Source organism: Ranitomeya imitator, chromosome 4, assembly GCF_032444005.1.
Source record: "Ranitomeya imitator isolate aRanImi1 chromosome 4, aRanImi1.pri, whole genome shotgun sequence".
NCBI classification, from domain to species: domain Eukaryota; kingdom Metazoa; phylum Chordata; class Amphibia; order Anura; family Dendrobatidae; genus Ranitomeya; species Ranitomeya imitator.
In genome coordinates, this window is record NC_091285.1 from 327,390,940 (window position 1) to 327,416,038 (window position 25,099).

The following is a 25,099-nucleotide window of genomic DNA, read 5'->3' on the forward strand; positions in this document are numbered from 1 at the left end:
CCTCCACTGACCTCTCTACTGCTGCCCGGGTTCCCCTGGAACCAATTTTAAATTGCCTACAGCCAGCCCAATTTATTATGTTAGGGCTTCGAAGCCTGTCTGCGGTCCCTCCTTCCACTAGGCCTCCACTGACCTGTCTACTGCCGCCCGTGTTCCCCTGGAACCAATTGTAAATTGCCTACAGCCAGGCCAATTTATTATGTTAGGGCTTCGAAGCCTGTCTGCGGTCCCTCCTTCCACTAGGCCTCCACTGACCTGTCTACTGCTGCCCGGGTTCCCCTGGAACCAATTTTAAATTGCCTACAGCCAGCCCAATTTATTATGTTAGGGCTTCGAAGCCTGTCTGCGGTCCCTCCCTCCACTAGGCCTCCACTGACCTGTCTACTGCTGCCCGGGTTCCCCTGGAACCAATTTTAAATTGCCTACAGCCAGCCCAATTTATTATGTTAGGGCTTCGAAGCCTGTCTGCGGTCCCTCCTTCCACTAGGCCTCCACTGACCTGTCTACTGCTGCCCAGGTTCCCCTGGAACCAATTTTAAATTGCCTACAGCCAGCCCAATTTATTATGTTAGGGCTTCGAAGCCTGTCTGCGGTCCCTCCTTCCACTAGGCCTCCACTGACCTGTCTACTGCTGCCCGTGTTCCCCTGGAACCAATTGTAAATTGCCTACATCCCAATTTTTGTTATGTTAGGCCTTCGAAGCCTGTCTGCGGTCCGTTTTTCCACTACTACTACACTGACCAGGCCACTGCTGCCCGTGTTCCCCTGGAACCAATTTTAAATTGCCTACAGCCAGCCCAATTTATTATGTTAGGGCTTCGAAGCCTGTCTGCGGTCCCTCCTTCCACTAGGCCTCCACTGACCTGTCTACTGCTGCCCGGGTTCCCCTGGAACCAATTTTAAATTGCCTACAGCCAGCCCAATTTATTATGTTAGGTGTTATGGCTGGCAATCAGGCAACACAGCGTGCAGTAATCAGCGCACATACAGAGATCTGGCAATAACCAAAAACAATAGGACGAGCTCTGAGACGTGGAATCTCTGTAGACTGCAGTACCTGATCTATCCTCACACAACTATAAGCAGCAGTGGATTGCGCCTATCACTACCTATGCAACTCGGCACTGCCTGAGGAGCTGACTAGCCTGAAGATAGAAATACAAGCCTGACTTACCTCAGAGAAATACCCCAAAGGAATAGGCAGCCCCCCACATATAATGACTGTTAGCAAGATGAAAAGACAAACGTAGGAATGAAATAGATTCAGCAAAGTGAGGCCCGATATTCTAGACAGAGCGAGGATAGCAAAGAGAACTATGCAGTCTACAAAAAACCCTAAAACGAAAACCACGCAAAGGGGCAAAAAGACCCACCGTGCCGAACTAACAGCAAGGCGGTGCACCCCTTTGCTTCTCAGAGCTTCCAGCAAAAGTTAATAGCAAGCTGGACAGAAAAAACAGAAAACAAACGAGAAGCACTTATCTAGCAGAGCAGCAGGCCCAAGGAAAGATGCAGTAGCTCAGATCCAACACTGGAACATTGACAAGGAGCAAGGAAGACAGACTCAGGTGGAGCTAAATAGCAAGGCAGCCAACGAGCTCACCAAAACACCTGAGGGAGGAAGCCCAGAGACTGCAATACCACTTGTGACCACAGAAGTGAACTCAGCCACAGAATTCACAACAGTTAGGGCTTCGAAGCCTGTCTGCGGTCCCTCCTTCCACTAGGCCTCCACTGACCTGTCTACTGCTGCCCGTGTACCCCTTGAACCAACATCAGAAAATATAAAAATAAGTATTTTGCTTATAAAAAAGAAAATACTGGAGAGATATCAAATGCAGACATTTTAACATTAAAAACAAACACATACAACAAAAATCTGGTACAGTACTAAAAATGGCCACCAGCTACAATAACTTTCTCCTGCAAGTAGTTAACTGAAAGTTTTTTTCAATTTAAAACATAGATATGGCATCCACCGAGTGTTGTCCTGTCGCGTCTTCTTTATATTATTGCCAAGAAGATGCAAAACAATGAAAATAATAAAATCATTATTTACCAAAAAAATAGAGTAAGTCAAAACCACATTGCAAATAAACATTCATTACAAATAAAGAAGCAGAGCGCGTCCGAGGGTGAGTATATACCTAATAAGAATATAATCACCCTCGGACGCGTCCTGCTTCTTTCCGACAGCCTTCCTTCCTAAGAATCAGCCCTTCCGTGGTGTAGAGAGAGGGTGTGTTACACTCCAAGGTGTTCCCCAGGTTGCCTTTCCTGAGCTTCGATCTTCATGCTCTCGTTTAGTAGTTGTCGGAAAGTAGGCTGCATTAGGCCTACAAATTGGGTATGGGGTGTAGAGAGATGGTGTGTTCAACTCCAAGGTGTTCTCCAGGTTGCCTTTCCTGAGCTTCGATCTTCCGGCTCTCGTTTAGTAGTTGTTGGAAACTACACTGCATTAGGCCTACAAATTGGTTCTGGGGTGTAGAGAGATGGTGTGTTCCACTCCAAGGTGTTCTCCAGGTTGCCTTTCCTGAGCTTCGATCTTCCGGCTCTCGTTTAGTAGTTGTTGGAAACTACACTGCATTAGGCCTACAAATTGGGTATGGGGTGTAGAGAGATGGTGTGTTCCACTCCAAGGTGTTCTCCAGGTTGCCTTTCCTGAGCTTCGATCTTCCGGCTCTCGTTTAGTAGTTCTTGGAAACTACACTGCATTAGGCCTACAAATTGGGTATGGGGTGTAGAGGGATGGTGTGTTCCACTCCAAGGTGTTCTCCAGGTTTCCTCGCCATTGCTTCGATCTTCCGACTCTCGTTTAGTAGTTGTAGAAAACTACACTGCATTAGGCCTACAAAATGGGTATCGAGTGGAGAGAGATGGTGTGTTACACTCCAAGGTGTTCCCCAGGTTGCCTTGCCATTGCTTCGGTCTTCCGACTCTCGTTTAGTAGTTGTAGAAAACTACACTGCATTAGGCCTACAAAATGGGTATCGGGTGGAGAGAGATGGTGTGTTACACTCCAAGGTGTTCCCCAGGTTGCCTTGCCATTGCTTCGGTCTTCCGACTCTCGTTTAGTAGTTGTAGAAAACTACACAGCATTAGGCCTACAAAATGGGTATGGGGTGGAGAGAGATGGTGTGTTACACTCCAAGGTGTTCTCCAGGTTTCCTCGCCATTGCTTCGATCTTCCGACTCTCGTTTAGTAGTTGTAGAAAACTACACAGCATTAGGCCTACAAAATGGGTATCGGGTGGAGAGAGATGGTGCGTTACACTCCAAGGTGTTCCCCAGGTTGCCTTGCCATTGCTTCGGTCTTCCGACTCTCGTTTAGTAGTTGTAGAAAACTACACTGCATTAGGCCTACAAAATGGGTATCGGGTGGAGAGAGATGGTGTGTTACACTCCAAGGTGTTCTCCAGGTTTCCTCGCCATTGCTTCGATCTTCCGACTCTCGTTTAGTAGTTGTAGAAAACTACACTGCATTAGGCCTACAAAATGGGTATCGGGTGGAGAGAGATGGTGTGTTACACTCCAAGGTGTTCCCCAGGTTGCCTTGCCATTGCTTCGGTCTTCCGACTCTCGTTTAGTAGTTGTAGAAAACTACACTGCATTAGGCCTACAAAATGGGTATCGGGTGGAGACAGATGGTGTGTTACACTCCAAGGTGTTCCCCAGGTTGCCTTGCCATTGCTTCGGTCTTCCGACTCTCGTTTAGTAGTTGTAGAAAACTACACTGCATTAGGCCTACAAAATGGGTATCGGGTGGAGAGAGATGGTGTGTTACACTCCAAGGTGTTCCCCAGGTTGCCTTGCCATTGCTTCGGTCTTCCGACTCTCGTTTAGTAGTTGTAGAAAACTACACAGCATTAGGCCTACAAAATGGGTATGGGGTGGAGAGAGATGGTGTGTTACACTCCAAGGTGTTCTCCAGGTTTCCTCGCCATTGCTTCGATCTTCCGACTCTCGTTTAGTAGTTGTAGAAAACTACACTGCATTAGGCCTACAAAATGGGTATCGGGTGGAGAGAGATGGTGTGTTACACTCCAAGGTGTTCCCCAGGTTGCCTTGCCATTGCTTCGGTCTTCCGACTCTCGTTTAGTAGTTGTAGAAAACTACACTGCATTAGGCCTACAAAATGGGTATCGGGTGGAGAGAGATGGTGTGTTACACTCCAAGGTGTTCCCCAGGTTGCCTTACCATTGCTTCGGTCTTCCGACTCTCGTTTAGTAGTTGTAGAAAACTACACAGCATTAGGCCTACAAAATGGGTATGGGGTGGAGAGAGATGGTGTGTTACACTCCAAGGTGTTCTCCAGGTTTCCTCGCCATTGCTTCGATCTTCCGACTCTCATTTAGTAGTTGTAGAAAACTACACTGCATTAGGCCTACAAAATGGGTATCGGGTGGAGAGAGATGGTGTGTTACACTCCAAGGTGTTCCCCAGGTTGCCTTGCCATTGCTTCGGTCTTCCGACTCTCGTTTAGTAGTTGTAGAAAACTACACTGCATTAGGCCTACAAAATGGGTATCGGGTGGAGAGAGATGGTGTGTTACACTCCAAGGTGTTCCCCAGGTTGCCTTGCCATTGCTTCGGTCTTCCGACTCTCGTTTAGTAGTTGTAGAAAACTACACAGCATTAGGCCTACAAAATGGGTATGGGGTGGAGAGAGATGGTGTGTTACACTCCAAGGTGTTCTCCAGGTTTCCTCGCCATTGCTTCGATCTTCCGACTCTCGTTTAGTAGTTGTAGAAAACTACACTGCATTAGGCCTACAAAATGGGTATCGGGTGGAGAGAGATGGTGTGTTACACTCCAAGGTGTTCCCCAGGTTGCCTTGCCATTGCTTCGGTCTTCCGACTCTCGTTTAGTAGTTGTAGAAAACTACACTGCATTAGGCCTACAAAATGGGTATCGGGTGGAGAGAGATGGTGTGTTACACTCCAAGGTGTTCCCCAGGTTGCCTTGTCATTGCTTTGGTCTTCCGACTCTCGTTTAGTAGTTGTAGAAAACTACACAGCATTAGGCCTACAAAATGGGTATGGGGTGGAGAGAGATGGTGTGTTACACTCCAAGGTGTTCTCCAGGTTTCCTCGCCATTGCTTCGATCTTCCGACTCTCGTTTAGTAGTTGTAGAAAACTACACAGCATTAGGCCTACAAAATGGGTATCGGGTGGAGAGAGATGGTGTGTTACACTCCAAGGTGTTCCCCAGGTTGCCTTGCCATTGCTTCGGTCTTCCGACTCTCGTTTAGTAGTTGTAGAAAACTACACTGCATTAGGCCTACAAAATGGGTATCGGGTGGAGAGAGATGGTGTGTTACACTCCAAGGTGTTCCCCAGGTTGCCTTGCCATTGCTTCGGTCTTCCGACTCTCGTTTAGTAGTTGTAGAAAACTACACTGCATTAGGCCTACAAAATGGGTATCGGGTGGAGAGAGATGGTGTGTTACACTCCAAGGTGTTCCCCAGGTTGCCTTGCCATTGCTTCGGTCTTCCGACTCTCGTTTAGTAGTTGTAGAAAACTACACAGCATTAGGCCTACAAAATGGGTATGGGGTGGAGAGAGATGGTGTGTTACACTCCAAGGTGTTCTCCAGGTTTCCTCGCCATTGCTTCGATCTTCCGACTCTCGTTTAGTAGTTGTAGAAAACTACACTGCATTAGGCCTACAAAATGGGTATCGGGTGGAGAGAGATGGTGTGTTACACTCCAAAGTGTTCCCCAGGTTGCCTTGCCATTGCTTCGGTCTTCCGACTCTCGTTTAGTAGTTGTAGAAAACTACACTGCATTAGGCCTACAAAATGGGTATCAGGTGGAGAGAGATGGTGTGTTACACTCCAAGGTGTTCCTCAGGTTGCCTTGCCATTGCTTCGGTCTTCCGACTCTCGTTTAGTAGTTGTAGAAAACTACACTGCATTAGGCCTACAAAATGGGTTTCGGGTGGAGAGAGATGGTGTGTTACACTCCAAGGTGTTCCCCAGGTTGCCTTGCCATTGCTTCGGTCTTCCGACTCTCGTTTAGCAGTTGTAGAAAACTACACAGCATTAGGCCTACAAAATGGGTATGGGGTGGAGAGAGATGGTGTGTTACACTCCAGGGTGTTCTCCAGGTTTCCTCGCCATTGCTTCGATCTTCCGACTCTCGTTTAGTAGTTGTAGAAAACTACACTGCATTAGGCCTACAAAATGGGTATCGGGTGGAGAGAGATGGTGTGTTACACTCCAAGGTGTTCCCCAGGTTGCCTTGCCATTGCTTCGGTCTTCCGACTCTCGTTTAGTAGTTGTAGAAAACTACACTGCATTAGGCCTACAAAATGGGTATCGGGTGGAGAGAGATGGTGTGTTACACTCCAAGGTGTTCCCCAGGTTGCCTTACCATTGCTTCGGTCTTCCGACTCTCGTTTAGTAGTTGTAGAAAACTACACAGCATTAGGCCTACAAAATGGGTATGGGGTGGAGAGAGATGGTGTGTTACACTCCAAGGTGTTCTCCAGGTTTCCTCGCCATTGCTTCGATCTTCCGACTCTCGTTTAGTAGTTGTAGAAAACTACACTGCATTAGGCCTACAAAATGGGTATCGGGTGGAGAGAGATGGTGTGTTACACTCCAAGGTGTTCCCCAGGTTGCCTTGCCATTGCTTCGGTCTTCCGACTCTCGTTTAGTAGTTGTAGAAAACTACACTGCATTAGGCCTACAAAATGGGTATCGGGTGGAGAGAGATGGTGTGTTACACTCCAAGGTGTTCCCCAGGTTGCCTTGCCATTGCTTCGGTCTTCCGACTCTCGTTTAGTAGTTGTAGAAAACTACACAGCATTAGGCCTACAAAATGGGTATGGGGTAGAGAGAGATGGTGTGTTACACTCCAAGGTGTTCTCCAGGTTTCCTCGCCATTGCTTCGATCTTCCGACTCTCGTTTAGTAGTTGTAGAAAACTACACTGCATTAGGCCTACAAAATGGGTATCGGGTGGAGAGAGATGGTGTGTTACACTCCAAGGTGTTCCCCAGGTTGCCTTGCCATTGCTTCGGTCTTCCGACTCTCGTTTAGTAGTTGTAGAAAACTACACTGCATTAGGCCTACAAAATGGGTATCGGGTGGAGAGAGATGGTGTGTTACACTCCAAGGTGTTCCCCAGGTTGCCTTGCCATTGCTTCGGTCTTCTGACTCTTGTTTAGTAGTTGTAGAAAACTACACAGCATTAGGCCTACAAAATGGGTATGGGGTGGAGAGAGATGGTGTGTTACACTCCAAGGTGTTCTCCAGGTTTCCTCGCCATTGCTTCGATCTTCCGACTCTCGTTTAGTAGTTGTAGAAAACTACACTGCATTAGGCCTACAAAATGGGTATCGGGTGGAGAGAGATGGTGTGTTACACTCCAAGGTGTTCCCCAGGTTGCCTTGCCATTGCTTCGGTCTTCCGACTCTCGTTTAGTAGTTGTAGAAAACTACACTGCATTAGGCCTACAAAATGGGTATCGGGTGGAGAGAGATGGTGTGTTACACTCCAAGGTGTTCCCCAGGTTGCCTTGCCATTGCTTCGGTCTTCCGACTCTCGTTTAGTAGTTGTAGAAAACTACACTGCATTAGGCCTACAAAATGGGTATCGGGTGGAGAGAGATGGTGTGTTACACTCCAAGGTGTTCCCCAGGTTGCCTTGCCATTGCTTCGGTCTTCCGACTCTCGTTTAGTAGTTGTAGAAAACTACACAGCATTAGGCCTACAAAATGGGTATGGGGTGGAGAGAGATGGTGTGTTACACTCCAAGGTGTTCTCCAGGTTTCCTCGCCATTGCTTCGATCTTCCGACTCTCGTTTAGTAGTTGTAGAAAACTACACTGCATTAGGCCTACAAAATGGGTATCGGGTGGAGAGAGATGGTGTGTTACACTCCAAAGTGTTCCCCAGGTTGCCTTGCCATTGCTTCGGTCTTCCGACTCTCGTTTAGTAGTTGTAGAAAACTACACTGCATTAGGCCTACAAAATGGGTATCAGGTGGAGAGAGATGGTGTGTTACACTCCAAGGTGTTCCCCAGGTTGCCTTGCCATTGCTTCGGTCTTCCGACTCTCGTTTAGTAGTTGTAGAAAACTACACTGCATTAGGCCTACAAAATGGGTATCGGGTGGAGAGAGATGGTGTGTTACACTCCAAGGTGTTCCCCAGGTTGCCTTGCCATTGCTTCGGTCTTCCGACTCTCGTTTAGCAGTTGTAGAAAACTACACAGCATTAGGCCTACAAAATGGGTATGGGGTGGAGAGAGATGGTGAGTTACACTCCAAGGTGTTCTCCAGGTTTCCTCGCCATTGCTTCGATCTTCCGACTCTCGTTTAGTAGTTGTAGAAAACTACACTGCATTAGGCCTACAAAATGGGTATCGGGTGGAGAGAGATGGTGTGTTACACTCCAAGGTGTTCCCCAGGTTGCCTTGCCATTGCTTCGGTCTTCCGACTCTCGTTTAGTAGTTGTAGAAAACTACACTGCATTAGGCCTACAAAATGGGTATCGGGTGGAGAGAGATGGTGTGTTACACTCCAAGGTGTTCCCCAGGTTGCCTTACCATTGCTTCGGTCTTCCGACTCTCGTTTAGTAGTTGTAGAAAACTACACAGCATTAGGCCTACAAAATGGGTATGGGGTGGAGAGAGATGGTGTGTTACACTCCAAGGTGTTCTCCAGGTTTCCTCGCCATTGCTTCGATCTTCCGACTCTCGTTTAGTAGTTGTAGAAAACTACACTGCATTAGGCCTACAAAATAGGTATCGGGTGGAGAGAGATGGTGTGTTACACTCCAAGGTGTTCCCCAGGTTGCCTTGCCATTGCTTCGGTCTTCCGACTCTCGTTTAGTAGTTGTAGAAAACTACACTGCATTAGGCCTACAAAATGGGTATCGGGTGGAGAGAGATGGTGTGTTACACTCCAAGGTGTTCCCCAGGTTGCCTTGCCATTGCTTCGGTCTTCCGACTCTCGTTTAGTAGTTGTAGAAAACTACACAGCATTAGGCCTACAAAATGGGTATGGGGTGGAGAGAGATGGTGTGTTACACTCCAAGGTGTTCTCCAGGTTTCCTCGCCATTGCTTCGATCTTCCGACTCTCGTTTAGTAGTTGTAGAAAACTACACTGCATTAGGCCTACAAAATGGGTATCGGGTGGAGAGAGATGGTGTGTTACACTCCAAGGTGTTCCCCAGGTTGCCTTGCCATTGCTTCGGTCTTCCGACTCTCGTTTAGTAGTTGTAGAAAACTACACTGCATTAGGCCTACAAAATGGGTATCGGGTGGAGAGAGATGGTGTGTTACACTCCAAGGTGTTCCCCAGGTTGCCTTGCCATTGCTTCGGTCTTCTGACTCTTGTTTAGTAGTTGTAGAAAACTACACAGCATTAGGCCTACAAAATGGGTATGGGGTGGAGAGAGATGGTGTGTTACACTCCAAGGTGTTCTCCAGGTTTCCTCGCCATTGCTTCGATCTTCCGACTCTCGTTTAGTAGTTGAAGAAAACTACACTGCATTAGGCCTACAAAATGGGTATCGGGTGGAGAGAGATGGTGTGTTACACTCCAAGGTGTTCCCCAGGTTGCCTTGCCATTGCTTCGGTCTTCCAACTCTCGTTTAGTAGTTGTAGAAAACTACACAGCATTAGGCCTACAAAATGGGTATGTGGTGGAGAGAGATGGTGTGTTCCACTCCAAGGTGTTCTCCAGGTTGCCTTTCCTGAGCTTCTATCTTCAGGCTCTCGTTAAATTATGGTTAAATGGAACAACTGCATTTGGCGTACTAGTTGGTTTGGGGCCTACTAACAGTGTCTGCCGCTCCTTGCTGTTCTCCTGGTTTCCTGTCCTGAAATTCCGTTTTCAGGCGCTCGTTAAGTAGTTGTTAATGTTAGACTGCATTTGGCCTACTAGTTGGGTTGGGGCCTACTATCGGTGTCTGCCACTCCTTGCTGTTCTCCTCCACTGAACAAAGCTGTGCCGCCTGTTTACTACGGTTGCCAATTTTGAACTGCATTTCGACTACTTACTGATTTCGGCCTACTCTCTGTGTCAGCCTCTCATTCCAGTTGTCCTCCACTGCAATGCCCCCTGGTTATTCCTGTGTTACTAATTTTGAACTGCATTTAGCCCACTTTATTATTTGGGCCTATATCTGTGTTTCCTCCTCATCCTGCCCATTGCCCAGCTAGTGATAGATGAGTCTGCTGGTACATTGACCCATAACGCAACATTCCCCGTGCACGCTACACAACAACATTGTGACCCTGCTGAAAGTCAGGTTGCTCTTCCCGCATACCATACCACCTTACACGGGGACAAAGAGGAAGGTGCAGATGAAAGTGCAGGTTCCTTCATCAGGTGGGGGGAGGAATACTAGTTGGCGACGTCACTGGCACAGGGCCTCTCATAGTACGCAAAAGTGTTGCTGCCGGTGGGAGGCGCCCCCGCCGTGCAAACACACCGCTGTACTTTGAGGGGCCCTGTGCCAGTGCCAATGCCAACGAGTGGGCCCCCCCTGCTTGCTCAGGTTCACAGCACTTGCAAAGTTGAAATACTTACCTCTCCCTGCTCCACTGCCGTGACGTGGTCCAGATTTCCTGGGCCCACTAATTACTTGAACCAGCCCTACCCACCACAACTTTAGCCAAATGACCCCCAATTTCAAATGCCTTCCAATTATTATAAGGTAAATTACGCTTGACAAGCTTCATTAAGAAGAATGGATGGTTTTGACATTAAAATGGGCACTCTAGGTGTTTTCCTGGCCCCCACTCACTGCCGACTATGCTGCCCCATTGACTTGCATTGGGTTTCGTGTTTCGGTCGATCCCGACTTTACGTCATAATCGGCCGATTTCACTCGACCCGACTTTTGAGATAGTCGGGTTTCGCGAAACCCGGCTCGACTCTAAAAAGGTCAAGGTCGCTCAACTCTACTGGTTACTACTGTTCTTCCAGGCTCTGCCTTTGTAGCCAGCGCTGATCAGCAGCGAGCAGATCCTTCTGGGACTAAGTCCTGCTTTTCCCATACTGGGCATGCCTACGGGACATTCTCCCATTGGAAGTCAGGGGTCACATGCGCAGGTCCTGAAGTGGTTCCTGTTGGACCAACTAGAAAGGTCCTTGAGTGCTAAAACTACAAAAGGTTCGCATGGCCTCACGGCCATGTACTAGTATTAACCTAAGTTATGAGCTCAGCACAGTGTGGTCATGCTTGCATGTGGTCAGGGTTTGGCTGAAATAAGCCCCTAGAATACCGGCACCTCCGTTGAGGAGTTTGTGCATGTGGATTCAGGGTTTGGCTGAAATAAGCCCCTAGAATACCGGCACCTCAGATGAGTTATGTGTGTGCTATGCTGACTGCATGACCACTGTCAGCTCTATAAGGCCAGGTTCACACTGCGTTAACAGCAGCCCGTTCAACACATGCTTTAGCGGGCTGCTGTTAACGCAAGTGCCGACTTGTCATACTGCTAGCGCTGATAGAGGTAGCATATGCTCTATCTGCGCAAGCAGTGACGGACCTGGAAATGCTGCAGCTCGCGTCCCAGGGTCCACAATGGGCATGTGCTAGCAATGCATCCGACATTAAACTGCGTTATGCCACGGTGTAACATAGTCCATCTAACGGACGACTAAAATGTAATGTGAACCTTGCCTTAGGTAGCTGTTCCTCTGTGAGGTTAACAGGGCACAGCATTCTCTTTTCTCAAGTAAATCTGTGACGTAACAGAGTTCGCTTATACTGCCATATAGTACTGTCTTTTACTAGCAGCAGGTTCTCTCCTGCACGGTGGACCCTGGGTTGCGAACGCACCTATTACTCAATATATCTATATATATAATTGCCTAAGGGTTTTTCCGTCTGTCTGTCTGTCTGTCTGTCTTTCTGTCCTGGAAATCCCGCGTCTAGCGGCCTCGACCAATCAGCGACGAGCACAGTATCGACGTAGAAATCCCGCATCTCTGATTGGTCGAGGCCGCCAGGCCTCGACCAATCAGTGACAGGCACAGCGACAATGATGTCATAAAAGACGTAGACATCCCGCGTCTCTGATTGGTCGAGGTCACCAGGCCTCGACCAATCAGCAACGGGCACAGCGACGATGATGTCATAAAGGACGTAGAAATCCCACGTTTCTGATTCAGCGACGGGCACAGTATCGACGTAGATGTCATAATGGTTGCCATGGCGTCGATGATGTCATAAAGGTTGCCTCGACCAATCAGCGACGGGCACAGTCTGCCGCGAATTCTGGAATCATCATTGTCCATATACTACGGGGACATATTGTAGAATACCAGATGCGTTAGAATCGGGCCACAATCTAGTATATATATATATATATATGTATATATATATATATATATATACTCAGTGTGTTCCGCCAACCCTAACACTCAGTGATTGTTGTGAGAATATCTATTCCTGACACATTATTCTTTATGATAGGAGTAAATTTAGGCCGATGTGTTTTGTATTTTTTATGAAAATAACAGAGATGTGACAAACATTTTAATCAATTAGCAATTTATAATAATGTTTACTGCTTTACTCCAGAGAGATCCAGTTTTGACGTGATTATTGTGGACCTATATATTGGAAAATCCTCAAAAAGTGAGACCATTTTGTAAACATATTCAAACTTGCTGTCAGGTAGTTTGTCAACAGTTCACGTGCTTTTAAAGAATGAAACACAAAGTGGAATGACAGTAATTAAAAATTATATTTTTACCACTAAACAGGTTGCTACAGCTGGTAGACAATAAGACCATTACTCGACCTTGGATTGTTATGGCAACTATTAGGACCACAGAATCTCAGGGTGCCAATGGTTTTAAAAAGGTAGCTCCCATGCTTTATTGACCATCTTGATTCTTTTGTTACCTTTGACAGCAGCAGTTAAGGTGTTAAATGTCCATGGTTGATGCCAACACTGATCGTGGCTGATGCAGTAGAGTGTCTGCTATAGTGTACAGCTGACACATGCTGAATTTTCACATATCAGGGAATGCTCTTCACTTATAACTCAAGTTAGTAAAAAGACATATTGGTGATCACTAAGGGGTTAACTCAGTCGAGCAATTAGGTAGTAGGGAGATTAAATATTACATTCTGGCCTTTCAAATTCATGTTATAAATGGATGAACTTGGCCCATGAGCATGAGAAACACCTTTAGAAAGAACCTCTTCGCTCTACCTAATAAAACATTGATAAAAATGTCATCATCATAATCATGAATCTGCAAAAAAATGAAAATATTTTCACATTTTTATTTGCAGTCCAGATTCTTGACTAAAGGAGAAATTTGTCCTACAACACTTTTCTCAAAGTTTTTTTTTTAAGGCAAATGTTGCCAACATAAAAAGAGGTCAGAATTGGACAGGGAGCTAAAAATGTTCCTTATGTGTCTCTGATATGATTTAACCTGCGCACACTATATTCTCACTTTATAAAAGACTTAACCACAGTGAATACTGTAATTTTCAGTCTCTATATCTGTACACAATGACCTAGATCATCTTTTGTCCGGGCAAGCACTGCATTGTATCCTCACGATGTGTCACTTCATTGAGTGCTGTTGACTTGACCACTTTTATAAACTTTTATTCTTATTATTTCAGCTTATGTTTTTCCTTTACCTGGATGTAGTGTTGCGGAATCATGTATATCTTTGTGCTTAAACTTGAAAGAAAGGCAAGCCTATTTATGGTTTCTTATCTTTTCACATAATATTATAATTGTATATGATATAGATTGTGATATTTTAGCAGACATATTGCAGATTCGGGAAACCACTGAAAAATATGATATGGTCATGCATTACAGATAGCTACAACAGTACACAAATGTGTCACTGAACTTAGTGGAGATTAAATTTTAGAATGAAAACAAAACTCACTAGTTTCCTAAAAAGTAACATGATGATTGTAATGAAATCATGTTTCTTTTATGTCAAATTAGATTTTCAACTTATTTTCAGAGCAACAGTACAAACATACTGAAGTCACACATTTTTCATCCAGATAACAGAAAGGATTCCAATTTTATCAATATACACAGAAATTCAGTGAAACTAAGCCACTGTTCTGATTTTGAACTTACAATACATCTTTCTGTAATGCAGAGAAAAGAACAATAGAGTGATCAATATCTAAGCTTTTGTATTACTATTTCTCATTCTTACATATAGTTGTTGCTGGGATCCATCCCTTCTAAATTGTGACAAGCAAATCCATTTCTGCTCTTTATGAAAAATAATCAGATCATATAAGTTTTAGATAACATGATTAATTCTGATTATTATAATATCTTAGATGAATATAAATACATTCTTTTATTCATGAACATCAGTATACAAGAAAGATCTATATATTGGTACCGTGTTAGTCAGTAGATAGAAAAATATTTAGAATTAAGAGTCCTCAGTGGTTGATACTTTTTAATGGCTAACTGAAAAGATGGTAACAAATTGCAAGCTTTTAAGACTACACAGGTCTCTTCATCAGGCAAAGACGCAATCCTCATTTGGATAACTATATAGACTCCTTCAGACATTTGATAAAATCCACCATCATAGATACTAACAGGAGACAAGCATCCAACATCAGTGCCCAGGAGAAAAAGGCCATACAGTCTCTGAAAACCAACAAAGAAATCATCATCAAACCTGCTGACAAGGGCGGTGCAATAGTCATGATGAACACATCAGACTATATGAGGGAAGCAAACAGACAACTTATGGACATACGATACTACAAAAAATTGGAGTCAGATCCTACACAGGACTATAACAAGGAACTAAACAAATTGGTATCTTGTCTGCCCGACGAATCCATAAGAGCCAATGACCTGATACCAGAAAGTCCAAGAACAGGGACATTCTACATGCTTCCCAAAATCCACAAATCTGGAAATCCAGGAAGACCAATCATTTCATGTGTGGGCACCCTTACAGAGCAGGTATCTAGATGGGTAGAGGGTATTCTTAAACCCCTGGTAAAGGATACACCAAGCTTCATTCAGGACACAACTGACCTATTGAATAAACTATCAGCAATAGGTCCTCTACCAGAAGGAACCTTCCTGGCCACCACGGATGTGGAATCTTTGTACTCCAATATCCCACACCAGGATGGATTAAATGCCTGCAAATTCTTCCAGGAAAACACAGGAACTGATGCAAATTCTGTGGTGAAACTTATAAAATTCATCCTCACCCACAATTACTTTGAATTTGACAAGAAGATCTATCTACAGGAGACTGGCACAGCAATGGGAAGTAAAATGGCCCCACAGTATGCAAATCTTTTCATGGCCAAGCTTGAAAGCGACATTTTGTCCTCATGTCCCATCAGGCCTCTGGCGTACTACCGCTACATTGATAATATTTTAATCATCTGGATGGAGTCTGAGCCACAGCTAAAGACGTTCCATGAACAGTTTAATCAATTTCATCCTACCATCAACTTGACACTCCACTACTCCTGTAATGAAATTAACTTTTTGGACACCATCATTAAGTTGCAGAACAAAAAAATAGAGACATCACTGTATCAGAAGCCAATCGACCGTCCAACATACCTTAAATTGGACAGTTTCCATCCAAAACACATACAAAACTCCATTATCTACAGCCAAGCCATCAGATACAATCGTATATGTTCCAACCCAATGGATAGGGATGAACACCTTGGTCGCCTCAGAAAGACCTTTTTGAGTCAGGGCTACCATCCACGAATAATTGAAAACCAGATTACAAGAGCCACCAGAATATCAAGGAATCACCTGCTACTTTACAAAGCTAAAGAAGAAAATAACCAGGTACCTCCAGTAGTTACCTACAATCCAAATCTGGAGGTGCTAAGGGGAGCTGCACGGAAATTACAACATTTACTACAAAAAGATGCCCGATTACAATCCATTTTTCCAGACCCCCACCACTGTGTTTTAGGCAGCCCCCAAATCTAAGAAGCATCATTGTAAAGAGCTCCCTGTCCTCTCCAACAGCTGCAGGTACCTTTCCTTGCAATCAGAAAAAAATGTAAAACCTGTCCATTTATAATGACCACGGACAAGATAAAGATCCCCAATTCACATCAGGACTACAAGATAGCAGGTACTTTCAGCTGCGACACTTCTAATGTGGTGTACCTAATAATTTGTACTAAATGTCCAACTGGGGAATCTGTATGTGGGGGAGACAGGGCAAAAGCTTAGAACAAGAATGAATTCTCACCGCCACACAATAAGAGAAAAAAGAATGGATCTACCTGTGGCAATTCATTTTTGTCTCCCAAATTATAACATTATGGACCTGAAATTACTTGTGTTTAAAGGTAGTTTCAAATCTAAGAGGGACAGAAGAGTATGGGAATATAAACTGATGATGAACTTTGACAGCCTTAGTGGAGGAATGAATGTGTCGCATGAATTTATGTCTTTTTACATCAACTAAAGAACTTGCCCCTCAGACTATGAGGGGTCATCACAACAGAACCAGACCCCAATCAGAGGACAATAAAACATTCCTTATCTAAGAACTGGTCCAATATTTATGAACATAACTGTTTATCACTCATGGTAATTCTGCTTCATGCCACCTGTCTTGATCATGGTTTATTTTTCTGTGCTATGTTGTGCATAAATATGTGATTCTTCAGAATTTCTTTTAGTCTTTGCCTGATGAAGAGACCTGTGTAGTCTCCAAAGCTTGCAATTTGTTACCATCTTTCCAGTTAGCCATTAAAAGGTATCAACCACTGAGGACTCTCAATGCTAAATATTTTTCATAAGTATACAAGTCATTCATCTGAAATACAGGGTGGGATACATCTAAATAAAATGAGAATGGTTGGTGACATGAACTTCCTGTTTGTGGCACATTAGTATATGGGAGGGGGAAAACTTTTCAAGATTGGTGGTGACCATGGTGGCTATTCTGAAGTCAGCTATTTTGGATCCAACTTTAATTTTTTTAATGGAAAGAGGATCATGTGACACATCAAATTTATTGAGAATTTCACAAGAAAAGCAATGGTGTGCTTGGTTTTAACGTAACTTTATTCTTTCATGAGTTATTTACAAGTTTATGACCACTTATAAAATGTGTTCAAAGTGCTGCCCATTGTTTTAGATTGTCAATGCAACCCTCTTCTCCCACTCTTGACATACTGAAAGCAACAAAGCAAAAGAAATGCTAGCACAGGCTTACAGTATGCGTTGTTTTAGATACTGCATATCTCGTATCTTCACAGCATAGACAATTGCCAATTGTGTAAACTGAGGGTCCTTTTCCAATTTTTTTTGCCCATTCTGCAAATTCAGCACACTGATCTGGATCACCCTCATTGAGATGCTGCAGCTGCTGGATTTTGTAAGGGTGCCATTTGTGAGTAGCTAATAACTGCTGAAGGGATGTTTGACGGATGCCACTCTACAGTGACATGCAGCAAGTGCTATACTGTGGGCTCTTGGTGAATGAATCTAGGACAGCGACTGATGTTTCATTATTAGTGATAGTTTTCTTGCATCCACATTTTGGCAAATCCAACACTGAACCTGTTTTACAAAATTTGGCAAATAGTTTGCGAACTGTAGCATGGGAGATGGGTGGTCGCGTAGGGTGTCTTGCATTGAAATCTGCTGTAATGACCCAGGTACTGCGTTCACGAGACATCAACATATTTTCTATCCGCTCCTCACGTGTTAACCTCTGTGACATGTCAATGGCTGTAAACAAAGAGAAACTTGTAAATAAATCATGAAAGAATAAAGTTATGTTAAAACCAAGCACACCATTATTTTTCTAGAGAAATTCTCAATAAGTTTGATTTGTCACATGACCCTCTTCCCATTGGAAAAAATAAAGTTGGATCTGACTTCAAAATGGCCGCCATGGTCACCACCAATCTTGAAATGTTTTCCCCCATCCCATATACTAATATGCCACAAACAGGAAGTTGATATCAAAACCATTCCCATTTTATTTAGGTGTCTCCATATAAATGGCCCACCCTGTATATTCACATCAGAGCAAACACTATAAAATGGGGAGGATATGAATGGCTGACTGGGATTGCATAATAGGTGCTGGGTGGCAAAGGGGTTCCAACATGCTTCTTGGTTATGGCTTGGGTTATCAGATAAAGGGCAAGATCTTTTTCAGCATTTATTTTACTTATTAATGGCCTTCAGCTTGGTCTCAAGCTATGGCGAATTGATGAATGGAGGCTCTGTATGAAGATCGATCTTGTGCAAGCCTAGACAGGTTCAGAAGAGTCTTCGACGCCATTATTTTGATTGTATCATGCCATCGTGTTGCTGGGCTTTGTTTTCACCTTGTTCCTTCTATTCTTCCAACCATGATGTCCTTTTATAGTTAAGGCTTTCTTCATGTGACGAGTCTAACCCCTTTGTGACAGAGACAATTTTGTACTTAATGACCAAGCCCAATTTTTACAATTCTTGTGTTTATTTGTAAAAATTGGAAATTTGGCAAAAATGTTTAACATTTTCCAATTTTCAAATTTTAATCTTTGTACCCTTAAATCAGAGAGTGATGTCACAGAAAATAGTTAATAAATAACATTTCCCACATGTCAACTTTACATCAGCACAATTTTGTAAACATATTTTTTTTGTTAGGACGTTAGAAGGGTTAAAATTTGACCAGTGATTTCTCATTTTTCCAACAAAATTCACAAAACCATTTTTTAGGGCCCACTTTGCATTTAAAGTGAGTTTGGGGGGTCAATATAACAGAAAATACCCAAGTGTGACACAATTCTAAAAAACGCACCCCTCAAGGTGTACAAAACCACATTCAAGAAGTTAATTAACCCTTCAGGTGCTTCACAAGAACTAAAACAATGTGGAAGGAAAAAAATGAACATTTTTCTTTTTTCACCCAAAATTTACTTTGGAACCAATTTTTGTCATTTCCACAAGGGTATCAGGAGAAAGGATCACAATCTTTGTTGTACAATTTCTCCTGAGTAAGCCAAAACCCTGTATGTGGGGGAAAGCCACTATTTGGGCGCATGGCAGGGCTCATAAGGGAGCGAGCACCATTTGACTTTTTGAACACAAAATTGGCTGGAATCAATGGCGGCACCATGTCACCCACCATTTTCTTACTGGAAGAAGACACCGCTGGCCAGGGGGCTTCACAAGGAGTTGCACGGACACCAGAGGTACCAGCGGAGATCGAGGGACCCCATTTCTCTCTCCTCTGATATGCGATCACATCGGAGGAGAGAGAAATTACATGGGAAATCTAACTTTTTTTTTTCTGGCTACTGTTATTCTATTAATAACGGCAATCGCAACACTTGGGTCTGTAAAAAACAACCTGAATCATGTTCTCCAGGATCTCAGCTACCCTTTAGTCGGGACCCTGGAGAAATTCAAATGCTGTGGGGCGCTATACACTTATTACTCAGCGCCATTAAACAGTGGCGCTGAGGCATAAGTACCCTTAACTGCCACCGTTAAAAGGCGCATTGTTGCTCGTTAAGGGTCTAAAGTAGGCAATTCTTTTTGCCATCTATGATATTGAGAGCACCCTTCAACAGCACCACACTTCAAAGGTGTTGAGTCTTATTCTGTCTTGTTTCTTTATTGTTCAGGTTTCGCATACAAATATAGAAAAGTCCAGACTATGTACGAGCCATGTCTTCCTCGCCAGTTAAACGTTCCTCAATTTAAAGACTTGTCCAAAGTCTTCATTGTTTATTTAACTAAATCATTGTTGCTTTAAATCACTGTTGATGTAACTAAAACTAGCGTCTACCTACTGATGTGCAAGGGAAATGTACATTATATAATGGCTACTGAATAATCATTTTTTTAGTGTGTGTGTGTTTGTGAAGTTTTTTTTTTAGTTTGTTTTAAATCAATAAAAACTAATCATACACATAAAGAATTATACTAAATTATTCTTCATAAAGTGAAAATGTCTTTAAATGTATGAATTTAAAATGGTCTGACATATTCAGAGGAGTAATACACCATGCATAAGTAACACAATTTTTCATCCCTTCTTGTTTTCTTGGCAAGGTTATCACTAGATTACGAGTGCTGAAATTGGTTAATGGAGTGCATTGTTTTATGTTCAAAAAAACATAATAGCAAGCACTTAAAATATAATCTTCGTAATTACTATAGCAACTCACTCTTGTTGGCAAAGGGAACATACTATGGTTTCAGAATATGTTCCATGCCATGCACAAACAGATTAGATGATAAGAAATGCAGATCTAACACTTCATTAATTTTTGTACAAGCATTTTTCAAATTATATTAGAACATATGAACTTATAAGGAGTATTACCAGGATTAAATAACATACATACATAATAATATTTTTTGTTTATAAAGATCCATTCACTGGTAGATAAAATCACCCTAGTATTTCTGTGTCTATGCAACAGGAACTGATGTGAGTCATTGCAATAAATAATAAATACATATTGAATAAAATAGTGATTTTGATTAGAAATGAGCGAACATGTTCTGAAAATGTTTGCCAATGTCAGATTCAGCACAAATGCAGCACCTTAGGATTCGTGTTCCCTTTCACAAGCATCTTTACTCAAAGTTGGCAAAAGTCGGTTACAGTACGGTAAATCATTGCATTTCCATTAATGCTCTTGTATGACTTTAGCTTTGATAGTGATGCTATGATGAGTGGAGAGGATTTGTCTGATGAGGGGAGGGAATGTGGAGAGGTTAAAGGAGCTTCTGAAAAAATTACAGGAGTCAAACATGCTTTTTTAACTTAAATTTATGTGTGCTGATTCAGCTACCAATCGAGGGGCATACACCATCCACAACATCATGACACAAGGTCTTCTGTGATTGGCTGCTGAATTCACATGTCCCTGGCCATATAAAAAGTGGACATCTTGTGCTGATGGCGCCATCTGCTCAGTGTCACAGTGCAGAGAGGTTGCTCCTGCGTTATTGCTGATGCTGCTGAAAGTGATTTTGTCAGTGAAATAGATAGGATCCTGTCCTGTGAGAAATCGATATTCCAGAATGAAAGTAGATTGTGCAAAAACTGTGGCAGTTTCCAAAAGCCCCATTAGCTACTCCAAATCATTTATGCTGTTTAATTGGCAAATCAGAAGGTCCAGATATTCACTTAAATATCATTAGAACATACTAGGAGCACAGAAAATTAACTGTGATCCAAGAAGTGCAGCAGAAATATATTTAAAATACAATCTTTTTATTTACAAATTAATTAAAATACAAACATACATATACATAAACAATGAGGTGCCTCTATACAACCAAAAAAGAAAAGCGGTCAGCTAGAGCAAGACACTTATTTTAGGAGCAGAAACCTAAGAGTGTGGCTGTTTTAAGCAATATCAAGTCATGCATATAATTCCCTCAATTCAACCACTACATGTGTCCATAATACAAGAAACCGGTGTGACTGGATCCTAAATTATCAAATCATAGATATGATCCATTATAGTTTAAACACAGCATATGTGCCTGTCACATAAACCAGTTGTGGGTACATTGACCTTTCAAGTATATAGCACACTACTCTCAGTACTAATCAGGGTTTACTTGCAACCACCGCCATGTAATATCTTCTCTAATTTGTACTCCGATACAATCCAGATATATTGCATGGTGTGCCCCCTTACCCACACATATTACCTGCTCTGTGTCTTCTCCCAACGTGTTCAGCCAAAGTGGCGTGCTGTATTCGCCTGCCCCGATGCGCGTTTCGCGTGATGCTTCTTCCTGGGGGTGTGTTAAATATCATTAGGCTTAATATAGTGGTGCAGCCACGAGGTCCAATTTGGTACTTCAAATCGCTTGTGGTAAAACTGTGATTCAGTGGCAAATCAGAAGGCCAGATTTCCATTTAAAAGTTGTTAGGCCTAATATAGTGTTGCAGACACGAGGCACAATTAGCTACTGAAAATCGTTTGTTACGGCTAGCGTAATGCACCAAGTAAATAGATGAAGTTATGGGTGCATTCACAGCCTGGGGTCCACCGTGCAGGAGGAACCTGCTACTAATAAATGGCACTAGAAGGCAGTATACGCAAACTCTGTTACCTCACAGAGTCGCTGATATAGAGGTGCTGGTATTCTAATGGCTTTTACAGCCGACCCTGACCACAGGCATACATGACCACACTGGCGCAAAGCACATGACAAGGATTAATGCTAGCACATGGCCATGCGGTCTGTTATGAACAGGTAATTCAGAACCACAATGGACCTTGAAGTTCAGAGCACACAAAGTGACCTGACAATTACCAAAAACATAGGACGAGCTCTTAGACGTGGGAACTCTGCTGACCGCAATCCCTAATCCTATCACACCACCCTAGAGGTAGCCGTGGATTGCGCCTAACGCTCCCTATGCAACTCGGCACAGCCTGAGAAACTAACTAGCCCTGAAGATAGAAAAATAAGCCTACCTTGCCTCAGAGAAATTCCCCAAAGGAAAAGGCAGCCCTCCACATATAATGACTGTGAGTAAAGATGAAAATACAAACACAGAGATGAAATAGATTTAGCAAAGTGAGGCCCGACTTACTGAATAGACCGAGGATAGGAAAGATAGCTTTGCGGTCAACACAAAAACCTACAAACAACCACGCAGAGGGGCAAAAAGACCCTCCGCACCGACTAACGGTACGGAGGTGCTCCCTCTGCGTCTCAGAGCTTCCAGCAAGCAAGAAAAACCAATATAGCAAGCTGGACAGAAAAAATAGCAAACAAAAGTAACACAAGCAGAACTTAGCTTATGCAGGAAAGACAGGCCACAGGAACGATCCAGGAGGAAGCAAGACCAATACTAGAACATTGACTGGAGGCCAGGATCAAAGCACCAGGTGGAGTTAAATAGAGCAGCACCTAACGACTTAACCTCATCACCTGAGGAAGGAAACTCAGAAGCCGCAGTACCACTCTCATCCACCAAAGGAAGCTCATAGACAGAACCAGCCGAAGTACGACTCTCGACCACAGGAGAGAGCTTGGCCACAGAATTCACAACAGTACCCCCCCTTGAGGAGGGGTCACCGAACCCTCACCAGAGCCCCCAGGCCGACCAGGATGAGCCACATGAAAGGCACGAACCAGATCGGCAGCATGGACATCAGAGGCAAAGACCCAGGAATTATCTTCCTGACCATAACCTTTCCACTTAACCAGATACTGGAGTTTCCGTCTCGAAACACGAGAATCCAAAATCTTCTCCACTATATACTCCAATTCCCCTTCAACCAAAACCGGAGCAGGAGGATCAATAGATGGAACCACAGGTGCCACGTATCTCTGCAACAATGACCTATGGAACACGTTATGGATGGAAAAAGAAGCTGGAAGAGTCAAACGAAAAGACACAGGATTAAGAACCTCAGAAATCCTATATGGACCAATGAAACGAGGCTTAAATTTAGGAGAGGAAACCTTCATAGGAATATAACGAGATGACAAGCAAACCAAATCCCCAACACGAAGTCGGGGACCCACACAGCGCCTGCGGTTAGCGAAACGTTGAGCCTTCTCCTGGGACAAAGTCAAATTGTCCACTACATGAGTCCAAATCTGCTGCAACCTATCCACCACAGTATCCACACCAGGACAGTCCGAAGACTCAACCTGCCCTGAAGAGAAACGAGGGTGGAACCCAGAATTTCAGAAAAACGGCGAAACCAAAGTAGCCGAGCTGGCCCGATTATTAAGGGCGAACTCAGCCAAAGGCAAAAAGGACACCCAATCATCCTGATCAGCAGAAACAAAACATCTCAGATATGCTTCGAAGGTCTGATTGGTTCGTTCAGTCTGGCCATTTGTCTGAGGATGGAAAGCCGAGGAAAAAGACAAATCAATGCCCATCCTAGCACAAAAGGCTCACCAAAACCTCGAAACAAACTGGGAACCTCTGTCAGAAACGATGTTCTCTGGAATGCCATGTAAACGAACCACATGCTGGAAAAACAATGGCACCAAATCAGAGGAGGAAGGCAATTTAGACAAGGGCACCAAATGGACCATCTTAGAGAAGCGATCACAAACCACCCAAATGACCGACATTCTTTGAGAGACGGGGAGATCCGAAATAAAATCCATAGAGATATGTGTCCAAGGCCTCTTTGGGACCGGCAAGGGCAAAAGCAACCCACTGGCACGAGAACAGCAGGGCTTAGCCCGAGCACAAATCCCACAGGACTGCACAAAAGAACGGACATCCCGCGACAGAGACGGCCACCAAAAGGATCTAGCCACCAAATCTCTGGTACCAAAGATTCCAGGATGACCAGCCAACACCGAACAATGAACCTCAGAGATAACTTTATTCGTCCACCTATCAGGGACAAACAGTTTCTCCGCTGGGCAACGGTCAGGTCTATTAGCCTGAAATTTTTGCAGCACCCGCCGCAAATCAGGGGAGATGGCAGACAAAATTACCCCCTCTTTGAGAATACCCGCCGGCTCAGGCAAACCCGGAGAATCGGGCACAAAACTCCTAGACAGGGCATCCGCCTTCACATTTTTAGAGCCCAGAAGGTACGAAACCACAAAGTCAAAACGGGAGAAAAACAGCGACCAATGAGCCTGTCTAGGATTCAACCGTTTGGCAGACTCGAGATAAGTCAAGTTTTTGTGATCAGTCAAGACCACCACGCGATGCTTAGCTCCTTCAAGCCAATGACGCCACTCCTCGAATGCCCACTTCATGGCTAGCAACTCTCGATTGCCATCATCATAATTTCGCTCAGCAGGCGAAAATTTCCTGGAAAAGAAGGCGCATGGTTTCATCACTGAGCAATCAGAACTTCTCTGCGACAAAACAGCCCCTGCTCCAATTTCGGAAGCATCAACCTCGACCTGGAACGGAAGCGAAACATCTGGTTGGCACAACACAGGGGCAGAAGAAAAACGACGCTTCAACTCCTGAAAAGCTTCCACAGCAGCAGAAGACCAATTGACCACATCAGCACCCTTCTTGGTTAAATCAGTCAACGGTTTAGCAATACTAGAAAAATTAGCGATGAAGCAACGATAAAAATTAGCAAAGCCCAGGAACTTCTGCAGACTCTTCAGAGATGTAGGCTGAGTCCAATCATAA

General features: G+C 43.9%; 1 protein-coding gene across 2 annotated transcripts in view; it reads right to left on the reverse strand.

The window, feature by feature from the left end:
* Window positions 1-25,099, reverse strand: part of GRM8 (glutamate metabotropic receptor 8) — a 2,054,171-nt gene that overhangs the window by 1,471,629 nt on the left and 557,443 nt on the right. The window contains exon 3 of one of the 2 annotated variants that reach the window (XM_069764915.1): window positions 21,664-21,750. The exons of the other annotated variant lie outside the window; for it this stretch is intronic. Within the exon in view, the coding sequence (XP_069621016.1) occupies window positions 21,664-21,750 (87 nt within the window). The remainder of the gene's footprint in view (window positions 1-21,663; window positions 21,751-25,099) is intronic. 2 annotated transcript variants of the gene reach the window in all.